The following is an 18315-nucleotide window of genomic DNA, read 5'->3' on the forward strand; positions in this document are numbered from 1 at the left end:
CTCTAGTTGCTGCATGTGCCCTTTCCCCAGCCTTGATTTTGTAATTGAATAAGTCACCATCACTGGAGCCCTCTCTTTAAAAGATAAAGAGAACATTTGCTCCTTTTCCCTGTTTGGGGACTTCAATGAGATGAGATCCCAGATAAAGAATGGAGCCCCACCTCTTTCTGACCCCCGCTGTTTCCGTTCCTTTCTTCAGGGGAAAAGAGTACAATTCAACAGTATAAAGATTGATTGTGAGCTAATGAGATAGACAAGACAACCGATCATTTATTAAATAACCTTTCATGATAGAAACAAATGTATTATACACACAAACAGCACACAAAGCACTGTAGTACCATGGTTACAATCGTGGGTCCGAGTTCGTGTCCTGCTCTGGAGAGACCAGTCCTGTGAGATGGAGAACTGGTAAGTCGGCTTAGCCTCTCCAGAACTGGTTTTCTGTCCTGCAGAGACGGGGCTCGCTAGGCGTCCCCCCCGTAGAGGTGCTGTGGGGTGTAAATGACGCGCGTGGGCAGCCTGAGCACAGCTGCTCATTCCTCGTAAGTGCAGGGTAGCATAGCTTTTGCGGTGATGGCTTTATGACCGCCCCATGTAGACTGTCAGTGCTCTGAAGGGATGCCTTGTGGTTTGGAGATGGGATTCTCACTTCTGTAAATACCCAAGTATAGTGTTATTGGGTCCTGCTGATTTCAGTCTATTCTTTAGAAAGTACATATTGTAGATATATTTTTCAAGCATGCGTGCTTTTTTTCTTTTACTATTTAAAGTTCTACCCTCTCATCTCTTGGTGTTACTTTTCATGGAATCCAGGAAACAGTCCTAAGCTACCTGCCTCTTCACACTTTTCCGTGGTGGTTTCCTTCCCTGATTAGAAGAGGGTTTTGCATAGGAAATTTTATTTGTTCCCCTTTTCTTGGAGTCTCTCTCTCTCTGTCTGCCCATCTCTCACCTCTCAATCTGTCCATTTCTCAACCCACTGCTTCTTCTGACATGTTCCAAAACGCATTTCAGGTAGCTTACAGAAGAACAGATACCAAATAAACAGGTGAGAAAATGGGGCCCAGTTCAGACAGTGAGGCTAGGAGGCGAGCCTGTGTGAGGATTGCAGGCGTGAGACACATGTCTCTGCCATGTGACTTATAAGATCAACAGCAGCAGTGTGCTTCAAGCTCCCAGCAGACACAGGGAAGCAGGATTTGAGGGAGATGCTTACTGGCTGTGAAATAAATAAGTGACTTAGGAGAAGCCCAGCCTTTCCAGCTACTAAGGCTTAGGAGAATATTTTGAGTGTCTTCCAAAATCAGAGTATGGCATCTTTTCTTTTTTCAGAGTTCTATGTATAGTTGGTTACATTCTATACCTGGAAATTTCTCCAAAACTGCTTCCCACGTGAGTCCCATGGCTCGGGGATTGGGTGGTTCTGCTCATTGATGGGGGTTGGCCAGAAACAGAAAATGAGAGCCTCAAAGGGGCCTGGGATTTGTCAGTTATGTTTTGTCAGTGCTGTAGGGTTCAAGAAATGCTTTCACCGTTTCTCTCCATCTGAGGCGGCAGCGTAATCTCTTACCAGCATCAGGAGCTCAGGGCCACGGGATGGTGGGGGCTGACTGCACTGCCGTCAAGACAGCTGAGCTAGTCACTGCAGGTGTGGTTCTTTTACATACTGCATTTCATGTTCTTTACTAGAATGTTTCAACAGGGAGTTAATTAACTGAGTTAATTAACATTTAATAAATATGATCTTTGTTGAAAAGACAGTTATAGGCAGAATATAAGCTGTGAAGTCTTTAAAAACGGTTTCATTACTGAAATTTCATTTGGGGAGATACACGGTTTATCTTATATATGGCTCTCTTTTAAAGTAACAAAGAAACAAGACAGAAAAGGCAGAGGATGATTTCTGTTCTTCCTCTCGGCTTGCAGGTGCCCTCACCCCCAGTAGCATCCATCCAGACACCAGCACTGACACTGGCCGTGCTCAGAACTGCCTCAGCCCTGAAGACACTGCTGACAAATAGAAGGGGGCCACGCCCTGTTACAGCAGGTGCTCTCACTTTGTGGGTCCTTATGTAACTTCGTGGTGTTAATCAGGATCGCCCGTCCTACATTGTGTGATGCTGCTGCTTTGTCTCCTAGTTACTTGTTTCTCTAAGTATTCTTGTATTATTCTCCAATGCATAGTAATACACACCTAAAATTGCTTTTTTTCAGATGAAAAAGAATGTGCATTTAAAATAATAACTCTGAAAAAGGGGGCAATAAAGGCTATCCTTGTCCCGCTATTCAAAGATAATAATTAACACGTTAACGTATATTTTCATCAGTGTGGATCACCTCTGTCATAAAAAACCAGAGAGCACTCTGTGACTGTTTACTGTGTGGACACCTCCATTTTCCATTCGGCTTTTTATATGTTTTTCTACAATATTCTATCTCCTCTGGCATGATTTTTGATGACCAGTATAGCATTCTGTCTTGTGGAGGCATTGTCCATTTTACTTCGGACTTAAATAAACTTTTAAATTCCAAGTATACTTAACTGAAATACTGAAAAGAGAACTGTGGTGGTAGAGGAAGGCCCTACATCCCTTCCCCTTATTTCTGAAGAGTAAAAACTGTTGAAAATTTGATATATATGTTTCATGACCTTTATGCCTATGACATACATATATACACACATATGAGAATTCCATGTATACGTGTGTGTATATATGCTTTATTTAAAAATGAGACCATACTATATGTTTTTCTGCAGCTCGCTTTAATCACTCAGGTGTATATCATAGACGTCCTCCCACTCCAGACTCACACGGTCCTTTCAGATAGAGTGGAGGGGTCTCCTGATTTGCGGGTGTGGTCTCTTTCCCACGCACACCTTTGGTGAGAGAATGCTGTGGACAAGGCCCTGGACCACGGCGAAACGCCGGCTCCCTCATTGCTCGCAGCTCGTCGTGATTTACCGCATCATTGTCTTGATGGTGGACAGTTAAGTTTTCTCCATTTTCCACTGTCAGAAAGGATATTTGACTGGCATCCTTCTTGTACAGACATTCCTGTGATCTTTTATGAGTATTCCTTTAGTTAAGGCTTCTGGAAATTTAGTCCCTGGATGTGACATTTACATTCATCACAGACTCCATTCAAGTAACTCTAGAAATTCCTTCCATAGGGGAATGAAAAGATGCACAATTACTTATGTAACCAATTCTCTATTGCTGGATATGATTTCACTTCAGTTTTTCTTCCCACCATTGTAAACAGTGCTGTGTAAATGCCCTGATGGGTACATCTTTTTGGACTAAATTTGTTTTTTCCTAGAGGAAACGATTCGTAGAAGTGGTGTTGAGTCAGTGTGTACGTACGTTTTTCAGAGTTTACATATCCATTGACATGTCGTCCTCTGAAAATGTCGCTCATGGTTTCTTCTCCCACAGATGGACACTAGATAGAATATCTTTTAAAAATATTTGCCAATATGATGAGCAAAAGTGCTTTTTCATTGTTTTAGTTTGCATTTGATGACCAGTGAGGTATTGAGCATTTTTCACTCATTAGCCATTTGACTTTTTTAAAATGAATGATTCCTTTTATCCTTTGCACACATTTAAGTGGGGGAGCTTCTTGTTGGTTTGTGACAGCTCTTTGTATGTTATGAACATTAACTTCTTGTCTTCAACAACATGTATCACAGAGCTTTTTCTTGTCATTTCTTGCCTTTCATTTTGTTTAGGAGGATTTTAATTTTGGTAGTGTCTCAAAATATTCTTATGATAATAAATGTATTCCTTATGTGTTTTATCTTTGAAATTATTCTTAAAAATAATTTCTTATACTGGAATAAATCTCCTCTGTAGGTTTTTTTTAATCTCTAAGATGGAGATGATAATAGTACTTGTTAATGTAAGGGTAAGTTGAGTTAATAAGAACAAAGTGTTGTATTTGCTGTTATTAGTACTTTTTTATATTTACATCACTGTCTGTAAATTATCTTGTGGTCCTTATGAGAGGAATAGTATTTATTCTTTCTAGGTGATTGTCTGATTGTCTCAGGACAATTACTGAAGTCATACTTTTCTCTTTGATTTGAAATCCCACCTTTACAAAATACTTATGTACACTAGAGTCTCTTTTTGAGCTCATGGTTCCCTTCTGTCAATCTGCCTTTCTTACTCCAGCACCATAACTTACATATTGTAAAAATTTATTTAATAATTGGCAGTCTGAATTTTTTTTCATTCTTTTCTTCCATCCCAAATTTTCTTGTCTAGTATTATGATTTTATTATTCCTGAAGAATTCCAAAATATTTTGTTCAAGTTAAAAAAAATCAGATTGGAGTTGTCATGGGAGTTTTCAGTAAGTTTTGAATTATTCTGATGAGAACTTACATCTTTACAAAACTGCTTTCCTCCATGCAATTTGTTGATGTCTCTACATTCTCACCTCTTACTTTACCCCTCAGTACAGCCCTGAAGTTTCTCCATTTAGAACATGGGCATTATTTTTTAACTTATTCCAGATTATTGTTTATGTTTTTGTCAATTTTGTAAGTGAAAATTTTTTGCTATTATATTTTTAAACGCTTAAAACTGAAATTTAGAAAGGAAGATTCGGTTTGTAAATACTCACTTTGTAATTTGTCATTTAAAATTGTAAGTATTAAGTAGTTGTTCCAGAATCCTTTCTTTTTTGTTTTTAAAAATTTGTGTCGAAGATTCTCAAAATGTTCATAGCTAAGTAGTATAGGTGGGGAGACAGATGGAGAGAGGTAGTGTGGCTCATGTACAAACTGTGAGCAGTTTCATGGCTGCCTTTAGGCTGGAGAAACCACAGAAGAGCCCAGGTTAGACAAGGAATGGCTTTGTATGCACTTGAAAGCCAGCTTTCCTGCCTGTATGGTGAAGCCTGGTGGGCGTGGCAGGTAGATGATCAAGGTCTGATCAAGGTCATTTGCTGCACAGAGCGCTGTGTCTGTGAGAAATGGTGACCATTGCCATGGCAAATGCTTGGTGCCAGGAACAAAGCAGGGGAGCTGGGGAGCCTGTGTTAAGGATTTTCCAGTCCTGGGAGTGGGAAGATCAGACTCTGCATTCAGATCTGAGTTTGAATTAATCCTCTTTAGTTTACTGGACCTCTGACTTTTGTCAAGTTATGCATCCTGTTTGAACTCCTGCTTTGTTGTCTCTCAAAACAGAAGAATTACAGCCTGCTGCTAGAGTGTTTGATCAGGGTAAATGATTTGTGTCTATAAGATGCCACGTACAGTCACAAGCTCAGTGAGCAATGAGCTGTCCCCTCTTCTCCTGCAACTCAGTGCTCGATAAGTCATCAGCAGAAAGCGAGTCCCTAATTTGTATGTGGTGCAAGGAAGAACAAAACTAACGTCTTGCCTTTCCCTGGCAGTATTCTTACTTCTTTGCTTCATGTACCTCTTTCCTCCTTCACTCTCCCCTTTCACCTCCTCCACCAAGAGCCCGAGACTCTCTCAGAACACTAGATTCAAATTATTTAAATGTTGGCTCATTCCCATGAAATGACAGTGACTTAAAAAAACTGTACACATCCCAGAATTCATTGTATTTGATTTACACACACACACACGTGCACACACACACACACACACACACACATCAGGCTACCTCCCATTTACTGAGGGAGAAGGGCCACTTTTTCTGAGTTTTCATTTACTCAGCGTGAGAGCAGTCTCTTAAGCAGAATTTCACCTGGCTTCGTGCATGGTTTTTTAAATTGGATTTCTGCTTTTTGTCCATAAAAATATTCTCCTATTAGAAGACAGGAAGTGGAGACATAGATATTCTGCTGAGATATTGGTGTTATCATATTTGAGTTTTAATGGACATAAGGCGGCATAGAGTCATACATTATTATGGATGAGAATCAATGATGATGTAACTTGGACAAGAATCTGGGTCTCCTGCCATCGTGTCCATGCGGGTGAAGAGGCAACTGGGTGGGGGATGGCAGGGAACCTTCTTGCTTGAGTTCCAGGTTCTTGTTAGTTTTCATTGCTCAGCTGCCTTTAGTTTATGTCCATGAGGCCTCTCATGGGAAGGTCACTATGTCCTGAGAGACTGAGTTACTAATCAGCAGAAAGCTCTGGACCCACTCATATTTTCCAGAGTTTTTCTGCTGACCTGCTGACACTTTATATAAATGAGACCTAACAAACTACTGGATATAAAATCCTTATTGTTATCATTTGCCCTCGAGTTCCATAGGAATGGGGTGCTGTCTCAGGCTGTCTAAGGCTAGATCTGAACAAAGATAGGGTGATAGGCTCTGCTGCTGGACCCTCCCCAGTCGAATGGGATTTCCACCTTAGTTTTTAGAATCAGGCAGATGAGTTCAAATCTTGTCTTTACCAGTTATTAGCTTTGTGACCTTGGGGAAATAACTACTTTTTTGGTTCCAATTTTCTTTATCTGTAAATAAGTTCAGTATTTATTTTAGGCTTTTTGTTTTAGAATTGAATGTGCTAATTCCCTAATTTATTCCTCAAATACTGATCACATGGTTCTATGCTGGTGCCTTAGTAGTTGATTGCTAAGGGACTCAACAGTGAGAATGCGGATGGGGCCCCCTGGATCATACAGCTTATATTCCAGGATATGCTTGTAAAAGACAAGATTGCAGTGGATTTTTAGTAAATGTCCATTCCTTTCCTAATCCCCATTGATTGTGTATATATCTTTATACTAATATATGAACAATTATTTTGCAGTTTAAATCTCTTTGTAGTATTTAAAGAATGTAGCTATAACAAAAATACGTGAAATAAAATGACTTGACTTTTATTTTCCTTTCAATAAGCAAAACAAAATAAAATAGAAAAGAAAAGAAAAAGTATTGAAGGAGTAGAAATAATTTTATTTCCGTGGAATCAACTCCCTATGTTAGGTTTTTCCATTGTGTTGTTCAACATCATATAAAATTGACAGGTTGTGACTTCAGTGTTGATAGCTAGGTGAGTATAGTTTCTTTTTGTGGTTGTCTTTGATGAATTATTTGCACTAGATCATAAATGATGTGCATGTTACATATTGGAAACGAGGAAACATTGGAGACATACTACCTCCAATGCAGTCATTTTGTTACCGAGTCCAAACTCATTCTGCTCGCCGCATGACAGGCCAATAAACCGGGAGATGAGGTGTTGGAGCAAGGAATAGTGACTTCACTTGCAATGCTGGCAGACCCAGAAGACGGCAGACTGATGTCCTGGAGAACTATCTTCCCCAAGTAAGAATTCAGTCTCCTTTTATACTAAAAAGGGGGGGGGTTGTGGTTGGTTGTTGCATACTTCTTGCTTTATGAATTGTTTGTCCTTTGAATCCGCTGTTCTTGCAGCTGTCCATGTGGATCAAATCATGGTACTCCTGTAAAACATCCAAAAAAACAAAGGCTATTCTCTATTATGCAACTTGCCATCTCTACAGAAGTGCAGATGAGCTAACATTTTTAAAGATCAGGGCCAGGAGAATAGGCTTTCCTGCAGATTTCAGGCTAAAGGCAACTTTCTTTTTCAAATGGTGCAGAGCTACCAAGTCTGAGCCTAGGAAACAGGGCACAGGTTTAAACTCAAAGGAACAGATTTAACATAGGGTAAAAACTGTTACATTTTATTACAATTCCGTTTCCAGCTTCATAGATAATATTAGTAAGAAATACGAGCAATTTTGTATTTTTGCTTCTTAATAACCGATAAGTGTACCAACTATATTTTGTGAGCAGGGATGCTGTGCAGGCATTGGGGTGACAGCAAACTCTTGTAGGGGGTGGCCGACCCTGCAACATCTCTGATGCCCCGTGAGTGTTGGTGAGGGTCCCCGTAGCCAGGGGCTCTCTTCAGGAACCAGCATATGGGCATTGACCTCTGGAGACCTCTTTTTCGGCTGCAGGAATTTTTTCAGATATTGAGATTGAAAAATCACTCCAGCTGGGAATAATTAGGGAAAAAAAAGAAAAGGAAAAGGGTTTGGAGTAGAGTAGAAGAGTAGGAGTTAAGATCACGGAGCCTGAGTGCTTGGCAGCGGGGCCTCGGGAGAGAGGGGAGCAGAGGTGGGGAGGGGCCTGGCTCCGGAACCAGCTCCTGTAATTGTCCCTGCACGCAAGCCGCATAGCTTTAAATTGGCCTGGGCCACCTCTCTGGGCTGGATATCACCCTGGGCAGAACCGTGGTATCTGTAAAGTAAAATGACTTCACAACTATTGCACAGAGCTGCAGGTGTAAGAGAGCCTAAGCCTGTCTCAGAGTGCAGGGGACAAGCGGAAAGGAATGGCAAAATTTCCACTGACAATTGAAATTTTGTTAAATAGCCTGCTACAGTTGTTTGCATCACTTGAATGAATGCAGGCATATTTCTGTGGGCATTTATAGGTTCACTGAACCCCACCAGCCCCTCTTGCCCCCATCGGAGATGGGCTTTCTCAAGCACAGTGCCCCTCCTGCTTGGGTGGAAAACGCTGCTGGTCCTTGCCTGGGGCCGGGCTGCTGCAGGGCACTGAATCCCCGAGGCACGGCCTGTGAGACACGACAGGAACATCTCTGCTCTTGACTGGGTGCCTCCGTTTCCCCTGCAGTGTAAAAATGCCGGTGACTGAGTTAGAAGCATGCTTCCAAGCTGTCCATGTCCTTGGCATCCAGAAGCGGAGCCTGGAAGCTTTCGAATTTATCCAGAATGCGGTTTACATTCACCTTCAGCAGGTGAGTGTATGTCCTTACACAAGTGGAGGAATTACTGCAGTTTTCCTGGAACTTTCTCACTACAAGTCCATTTGATTTTTCTGTGCTAGGATTCAGTATGGCCTGCTAAAAACTCTGGAGTGAGATCTTGAAACCCTGATGAAGAGCATTATTTATTTCATTTCTCTATATGATACTCTTTTACTTTTAAAATTCAGAATTTTTGGTTGTTTCAAAAATTTTTTGGGGGGGTTGGAGAATCATGTTTACTCTTACCATCTTTGCAACCTGTTACTTTGTGCCTCTCACCTGTCTTCTGTCACTTGTGAGGCGGTTCCATTTGTGACCCTGTCTGGGTTGTTCATGTTATAAAACATAAAGCCTGTAAAAGTACAGTCCCTTTTCCTCCGAAGACATTCCACAAATACTCCTTTAACCTGGGTGTGGTTTTAAGAAGACAGAGTCTTTAGAACATGTCCTTGCAGGTTGCTAGTGCAAAATCCCAAAATCAATAGTCTAGCTCAACATCTAAAATCTTTCTAATTTACCTTGGAATTGTATGGATAAGTGAAGCAGTTTGCTAAGAACTCAGACCAGGTTTAGAATACAGGTTGGTGTAGCTCAGCAGGTCCTCCCAAGCTGATGCTCTGCCAGAGGGCGGGGCCGAGGGGAGAGGGCGGGTCCTGCCCTCCCTGAGGTGACAATTTCATGGCAAAGACTTTCACCTGGTGAAGAACTTGGAGTATCTTCTAAGAAGAGTGGGTCTTAAAAGAGTCCAAAAAGCGCGGGAGTGGCACAGTCCCATTTGTCTCAAGTAGGGGAGAGCGGCTGTGGGGCCACTTGGGAGACTCGTGAGTCCAGGTGGGCAGTGTTGGTGGCTTCCACTTGAGCGGTGGGACGGTCAGTGTTTAAAAGTGAACATATTGAAGGCATGTTTAGATGGTAAAAAGGAAAGGATGAAGGCTGGCTGTGAATGCAGGATGGAGTAAGGCCCAGGTTTCTGGGTGGATTAATGAGGTAAATGATGGTCCTTCTGTGCTCTGAGGAGGGAAAGCTGCAGAGGGAGTTCTGCGGAAAACTGATGAGTTCAGCTGTGGGTAAAGTGAAAGGTTGTTAGATGTGTGGTCTGGGAGCTCAGGTGAGAGCCAGTAGTGAGTAGGGGGAGGTGAGAGGGACTTTCAAATAATTTTGTATTGTGAACATACAAATAAGTATGAGTAATGACACATTTAACACCTCTATATTCTGGATTTAAAGCCCAGTAACATTTTGCTATACTGACTGCAGAGGTTCTTAATATTTTTTAATAGAAATAAGTAGAAACAAAATAGTGGAGTTAGTGAGCATCTTAGAGTAGATGTGTGTCCTTGTATGTATTTTTATACCTCATCTGTTTATAACCATAATCTACAAAAAGTTATCTTGCTTAGCATAAGAGTTAAACACAGGGACGTGACACACATTGTTGGGGGTTGAAGCTGATCTTCTCGGGCAAATTATGGACCCTCTCTTTGCCTTAGTTGCATCGTCTGTGACTGCCCCAGGGCCCCTCATCACAGCTGATTTCCTAGAGTAGATGTTGGGAGGGAGGCTGCTGAAGGGAGTAAGAGGTGGCAACTGCTAGGGATATTGAAGAGAGACAAAAACAGATTAAAGCCGATAAACTGAGTACAAATACCCTCTAAATAGAAGGAATCCCGCAGTGTTTTGAGCCGCTTATCATAAGGGAAAGAAAATCACGTGGATCCAAAGCTCTTGAGCATATGAGTATTGTGGGTGGGAGGGTGTCATTATAAAAGTGTTGAGAAAAGGCCTCTTTGTTTTCCTTGACATTACCAGTAAGGATGGGGAGCAGAAGCGAAACCCTCTGCTTCACAGTTGAAGGTGCTGTTTTGTGCGAAACTGACCAAAGTTTGGAAACCAGTCATCAGCGATGCTGGCAAATGAAGAGGCTTCTGGATTGGGTGGGGCACTTGCTGTGACTTCCAGGTGACCTGCTGGCTGGGGGCTGTGTGGCGGGCAGTAGTTTTGCAGGGTAGCCCGGGCATAATCCCTAGCTCTGATGCTGCTGGTCTGATTAACAGACCTGGGCGCACACTGTCCTAATGGGGCAGCTCGGGATGTGGCCCTGCCGTGCTGAGAGCGAGAAGAGGGCTCCCCTGAGGAGGTGTCCCTGCAGAGAGTGGAAACGTACTCCTGCAGGGGAGGAAGAGCCTCTGAGAAGCGGGCCGGATGCACAGGCAAGACCAGCATGAGCACTGATGTTTCCGGGAGCCGGAAGTCATACAGTGGCCCAAACGGCCTTGTTCCTGAGAGACTGGAGGGAATAGATGCTGAAAAGGCAGGCTAGGGTCAGACCCTGTGGTGGGTTATGAGTGACAGGAGAGGATTGTTCAGGCAGGCATGAGACAACCCTGTGGGCGTCCCAGCTGGGGCGTCACGCCGAAGGGAAGAGCAGAGTTATAGACTTTGCCACTTATTAGCTGTGTGACTTTGAGCAATATCACCCCACCTCTCTCTCTATATATCTTCATCTGTAAAGTGACACAGTGACAAGGTCGTGTCATCAGAAGTATTAGCTTAGCTCTGATCCTCTTTGTCGACTCCTGTCAGTGCTTCCCTGCAAGGTTCTGCAACGGCTGCTTTTACCCTGAGACGGGAGGGCATAGAGGGACACTGTAATACCCGAGGGCAGGAAGGGGTTGCTTTAAAAGCAGACATGTAACAGCCTGCAGCTGCAGACCTGCAGGCAGTTTGGTTGACGGTCCTTGAGAGGACTTTGGAGGCCTTAGCGTCGTCTTAAGTCTTGTTTCCCCTTGGGGACCGGATTTGCCTTTGGGGATTGATGTTGAAGATTTGAGCTTCTGCAAAGCTGTTTTCAGAGATGTGTATATACGTAAAATATCATATAAAATAAAATGATTTATTTAACGTGTGCGAATTTGTAGCTGTTAGGAACAGCTCTGTTGGCCTGGTCTCCACGGAGGACACCAAGGGTCAGCAGAGCGTGCAGGAGGGCAGGCAGCCTGCAGTGCTTCTGCGGGGTGTTCTCCCCAGCAGGGCGCTCTGCTGAGTTGAGTCTTCTACGAGTTTTGTTGCCAGAGGAGCAGACAGCAAATTAATGAGTTCTAGAGGGATTGTATAATGACAGGAAGAAATAGGAACCCGGAGATTTTCCGGACTAAAACACGCTTTGGTTCCTGATTCAGTGTGTTCCATTACAGAATTGATGAGTTGTGTCTATTCTGGAACGTCATTGAAATAAACGTTCAGCCTATATGTTAAGGGCTTTGTTTTATTTGGCTGGAGGACTCGAGCCGGGATGACAGCCTCTCAGATCACTCTGAGGGACTGCTCCCAAGAGGTAGGGGAGGAGCTAGGATATATAGAAGCTTACAACAAAGACCAGGTAATTGGAACAATAAAATATTCCTTGTTATCTAAAGAAAACCAGATATCTCAAGTTCAAGTATTTACTGCTTTTCTATGTATGGTGAGAAGCAAACATTTGGGTCATTGAATTCATTCCTTTGGCAAGCCCCTGGCTATCTAGGGCCAGTATCCTGTCCTTTCTTACACTGAGTCTGCTCAGAGGGCACCACTGTGAGTGGCTGAGAGGCCGGGCTGTAGGCATGTACTCGCTGGGGGTTGGCAGCAGCCGCTGATGACTCGGATTCAGCATTCTTTGTTTACTGTCATGGTTGCAGTATTTTCATGCACATTGTAGTATTTTCATTCACAGTGCTCCCACTTGGTCCTAAATTCGACCAATATTTTGAGAGAAATTTCATGACCAATTTTGTCCCACGGTGCTAGGATGGCTCATTCCTAGTTCAGGTGAAGAATCTTCTGAGTTGCCATTCAAGGTGTTAGTTTTTTTTTGTCAGGCCCTGTTGATACTAAAAGTTCTCTGGATCACCTGTCTTACTAGTCTATTATGATACAGAAAGTGTTTACCCATCTTTGCTCATTCCCATACCTAGAATCACACTATTATATTTATTTTATTCAGGGTTATAAATTTTATCTGTTTCTTCAAGATGTTTAGCCATCATCAATCTTGTGGGCCTAGTTACACTTTGGGAATTGTAACAGACAACAATTTTATAAAATAGACAGGATATAAGTAATACAGCTAGTAACGTTAATAAAGTCACGAGTAAGAATTTACTAGTCGAGAAGTTGTATTTTTGGGTTAAAATTTTGCTTGTGTTTCTGAGTTTGATCCTATGAGAAAGTTCATATTTATGGTCAGGGTCAGAGCAGGTATTAATTGGCCAGTTGAAATCTCCCACCTTGTAAGATCAACAGTGGCCTAAACAGAACTATAATTTCTTTTTAGAATAACGTTTCTGAGGGCTATCTAGTTAGAGCCTTGGAGTAGGGAAACCCACCAAGGTAACACAGAAGTACTAGACATAGGTAATTTATCATAAACTTAACAAGTGGAGTAGTTCATAATCAAAGGTTGGAGAAATTATCAAAGTATTTGGTATACAGTCCTGGTCCGGTGTCTTGGGTCAGCTGTCTAGCTCAGATGTCGTCTTCTTCTCATCCTGGTCTGGTAGCTTTTTCTCCATTTGGGCATTGTTTTCAGGGGAGCAGCACTCGATAGGCCAGTGCAGTGCAGCGGATGTTTCAGATAGGAAATGAATCCGAGACTCCGTTTCCTTCAGCTTTGGTGTGTATGGTCTGTTAAAGAGTACCTGAAAAAGGGTCCTTCCATTCAGGTTGGAGACAGTTCTTTAAGTCATGCCTGTTGCAGTATGTATAACCCCTGGCTGCAGGTCATGGGGCATTGGAACTTTACCCAAGGATAGATTTCTGAGCTTCAGAAACAAACCTAGAGTATCCTTTTCATAATTCAATTAAACCGTACAGTAATGTGACATAACAGCAAGGAATGATCTGGGAAGTGTCTTAGTAAATATGGACCTCAATTAACAAAACTAGAATTTAATATCCACTAAAATATAATTTATTTTCTCTCTTAAGTTACCCTCAGTTTTCTCAAATATAGCCAAATCACGATTAATTTTTTACAAGTTAAGTCTGATTATTTGATCATATAGGCTTTTTTAAATTGGCTGTGTTGGAAGTTTTAATACGGAGTCTCAGGGTAGAATGTTAAGGTTTGCTAAGGCCAAGAAAGCCACGTCAAGGCTTTTCATGGGTTTCTGCCTTACAGATTTAGGTAAATTCTTTTCTCTTTAAAATCCTTAAAATATCTTTATACTCCTATATCTGTTAGGAGATGATCTCCCTAATTTGTTTGATAGAGCCACTGGGGACCTAAGTGTTTTTAGTCTCTTGAGGGATCAGATAGAGAGAAAAGATAAGTGTTCCAAGTGTGATTACATAGGTAAAATTTATCAAATTGCTGTGAACCATAACTAGCTTAAGGAGAAGAGATTCTTTACGTCTGGGAAACAGGTTAAAAGCCAGTAGTATTTCAAACAATATCAAAAATTATAACCATATTCAGCAGGTTAATCAGTCCCATGTAACTAATTCTTTTAATGAGAGTTTTCATTAGAACTTTAAAATGTCTTACCCAGTTTAGTTCAGTGCTATAGTGTGAAATTTATTAGGAATCAGTAAATCTCCTTGAAGAGAAAGCATTTTGCAAAACCATCAGAAGAAAACAATTAACTGTCTATAAATGACAAAAGATTTAAAAGCATGGTTAAACACCGTTACACTATAATCAATAAAGAAATCTGTTCACTATACCCATAATTATCACTGGTAACATTTCAGATATACCAGAATTTTAGGGAGTCCATATAATTTCTACAATATCTATATTAATAATATTGTCTCATTCAATATAACCTTAGAAGTTTTATGATTCGTTTGACAATTCCATGTTATTTAAAATGCCAAATGAAACTTTATAGTTAAAAATCTCTCTTTGGGATGTTTCAGGGGCCTTCTGTAGCATCCCAAACTTAACTGGAGATTAAAAGAATTTTAATTAATTAAATTAATTTTTATTTAATTAATTAGAATTTTATATTTGGGGAGCTTTTTGAAAGATTTCAGAACACTTGATCAGATAAACATATAGATCACTGTAAAGTAGTACTAATTCATTAAAAAGAAAATACGTCAAAGGTAAAGGCAGAACAGATCAGCTAAGTGGTATAAGAAGTTTTACAATCTGTTACTGAAGGAGGATTAACATTTTAAGAAAATTTTTTCCTCTTAACAGAGAGAAAAACAATTCTATTCTTGTACCAGCTTACTTCTAAGATTCATTTACGTTGCCCAATTTGTTTCTAAACTTAGCCAATTCTGACCATGTACAAAACTCTTCCCTCAGGGTTCCTTTTCCACAAGCCTTCCACAGCTTTCTATACTTATATTAGTGTGTCCCTTATTTTTCTTCTATTCAGAAGTAACCAGGTTCAGGAGAAAGTCACTATTTTTCATTAACAAAATATAATTCCATTCTTATATCTTCCTTTACGCATTTATATTACTTTCCTAGGATACTGAGATCATTCCCTTACTAATAGAGACTATTTCAGTGTGGCACCAACCATTTATTAATATTTCTATATACCTTTAGTTTCACTGTAAGAGGAAGTTAAATGTTAAGTAATTCGTATTTCAATGTTATTTTATCTGAAAATGGCATAGCTATTTAATAAAATCTTGTCATTTAACTTAATTTAGCACAACACTAGAATTTAAAGATACCAAACACTTAGAGATTATCTTAAACATACATTTTAAACATATATTTTAAATATTTACCCAAAGCTCTCATCTCATTTGCATTTAATTTACTTAAAATTTTACCACAGCACATTACTTTTATTTTTTTTTTGACAAATCTGCAACAGATATAACAGGATCTTATTTGACTTTCATTAAACCTAGGTACAGTAAAGGTATTATACATAATATTGATGACTTTAAAGATGTCTATATTAATTAGAACATACTTAAACTAAACAATATCAAATATTATCTTAATATTGAATATTTTCCATTTCACATGACGCTGAAAGTCAATTTGTTCAGTTGTTATTTTAAAAATACTTAATGTTTAAGCTCTTATATTTTTACGTCAATTAAGCAGAGCTCTATGACTTTGAATTTTTTTTCTTTAGCAGTAGAAATATCTCACTTCTATAATGTGTACACAGGCTTATAATCAGAAAAAAGCTAGAGATCTCATAGCTTCACTTTAAAACTTACTTATAAGATAGGTATAATAATAGTTGGAGTAAGCTGAATTTGCTTGCTCAAATCATTAAGGCTTACTATTTATGAAACAGACAGTTAAAATTTCTTCACAATGTCTGAAGGACCCTTCAGAGTTCTGAGTTCTAATATGCCAAAAATTTCTTGGCCTTAAGGTTTATTTCGTTGAGCTAATTAGACTCAGTCCTAGGTCACTGTTTGTTGTATTTATATTTCTGATGTGCAAGACAAAGACACTGTCTTCCAGGTCCCCAGAGAACTGCTCTCTCACCCAGGCCGTATTTTATCTCCTTAAATGGCATTTTTGTATCAGTGAGAAGAGCTGTAAACAAAGAATTCCATGTTTTAAAACTTTAAGGCTTACTTAAATATGTCTTCCAAAACTTGCATAAGGCATTTAGTAAGATCTCTTTTCCTTGTGTTATAAGTTAAACCCAGGGTAAACCTGTATTTTTTTATTAGCCACTCAAATTAGTTTTTAGTTTTACATTATATTGGACGGCTTATGTAACTATATTGGTTTATTTTAATTTGTTCAATTAATATTTTCAGAGGGACAGATATGTGCCTAGCCTTATAATACCAAGAAGGGGAAGTGTTTTTCCTCTTAAACATATGTATCCCACAACACAAGCAAAAGTTTTGTATAAAGACCACTTAAATATACCAATTTCACAAACTTTTATCTCAATTTTATTAAATCTTATAGCTTTAATTTTTATATTTATTAAGTTTAATCAATAATTCTTATTTCTAGAAGGAGTGCCAGAAACCTTTTTGTGTGTGTGTGTGCATGGTATATAATTTTATAGAAGTCTCTAGGATGCCCAAGATTCAGCCAAAGAGCTTAGGCACTTCTCAGTTTTTAATTTCATTAATTGGTCTGTTATCCCAATTATTGATCAAGTATTTCAGTCTATATATACATATATTTCAAACTGTGGTAAGTAAAATGGGCTTGTTTGAACTTTAATCTTGGGGGGGAGTAGGTGAACTCTTTGGCCCTTTTTTTTTTTAACTTTACGTTGTGTAGTATCAAAACCCTGTATGTAAATCCAAAAATGTCCATTTTATTTATTTGATTCAAAATAACCATATAAAAATATTTATCCTTTTGGGATAAGCCACTTATTTTTTTTTCGACATTTTTACAATCATTTTTCCAGTTATTCAACCTAATTAACATTAATTATTCTAAGTTTTTATTAGCATATCTAGAAATATTTATCAGAAAGGAAACACAAACGTAGCTTTTCAAACCAGTTTTATTTTTTTAACTAAGTTCTTAGGTTAACCATTAGATATATTTTTCTACATTTAAACTTGATTTTAATAGAAACCATAAAACAACTGTTTATAATGAGATCTCTTTAAACTTTCACCAATTAAAAAGTTTTTCCAAATTAAAAAATCCATCATATGGCCGTCAATTTATATACAAATATAATATATATATAGTGATTTTAAACCAATAAGATGAAGAGGCACTTCCACATGAGAGTCGGGGTGTTGCCTAAATAAAATTCAAAGATTTACTCTCCAAAAGCTAAAAGCCTTTGTGGTCCAGGCTGATGCAGCCAAGTTTAAGATGGCAAAATATCTGAAAATTGGTACAATCAAAGAATTGCTTAGAATCCCAATTTATTTGCGTGGCCACCATATGTACACAATACTTGAAACTTTTGTATGGTGGAGTCCAAGGTTTCCTTTAAAAAATAAACTAAACATACATATACATACATACACACACTTAAAACACCCAGAGAAAGATAAAACATTTACATTTCAAGGACACAGGAAGAGAAATCCAAGTTACCCCTAAAGGGGATTTTGTTTTTATAAGTTCAGAATTCCAAAAAATGTTTTTATCAGGCCTGGTTAGTTATTTTCAGAGTGAGTTTTTTTTTTTCTTATTCCCAATTAATGTTGTAAATTTTGTATGTACATAAACCTGGCTGGGGTAATAGTTGGAGACTGGCAATCTGTCATTTCTTTTTCTTTTCTCTTCTGTTCTTTATTTTTTTTTTGAAAGTTCTATTCCCCATTGTAAGGTCGGGTTCTCAGAATAAATTTGCTAGTAAGATTTCCCACAGGGACAACTCTGTGTCATGAAGTCTTTGTGTCTACCACTCCTGGAAGATTCTCTGTCACCCGAGAAAGCTGTTACCAGCCAGGAGGATGGTCCGAATTTTGGAGTTGAAAGTTTCCTCATAAGAGTTTTACTTTTATCCTGAAAAATTCAATGGAGGTAACCAAATTGAGGAAAATATTAGACCAGACTCTTACCTAACCACTCAGTCCTGAACCCAGTGTCTTTCAACTTGGACTCACTCAGGATGTCTCCACTGGGTGAGTATTTTCCTCATATGTTTCCACCAGCCCCACTTTGGA

At 39.5% G+C, this 18315-nt stretch overlaps 1 protein-coding gene across 1 annotated transcript in view; it reads left to right on the forward strand.

Annotated features, from left to right (window-relative positions):
- Positions 1–18315, forward strand: part of LOC140688318 (uncharacterized) — a 136633-nt gene that overhangs the window by 27323 nt on the left and 90995 nt on the right. The window contains exons 5-6 of the mRNA XM_072946943.1: positions 7156–7265; positions 8607–8730. Of these exons, the coding sequence (XP_072803044.1) occupies positions 7156–7265; positions 8607–8730 (234 nt within the window). The remainder of the gene's footprint in view (positions 1–7155; positions 7266–8606; positions 8731–18315) is intronic.

The sequence above is a fragment of the Vicugna pacos genome, chromosome 22 (genome assembly GCF_048564905.1).
Source record: "Vicugna pacos chromosome 22, VicPac4, whole genome shotgun sequence".
NCBI lineage: Eukaryota > Metazoa > Chordata > Mammalia > Artiodactyla > Camelidae > Vicugna > Vicugna pacos.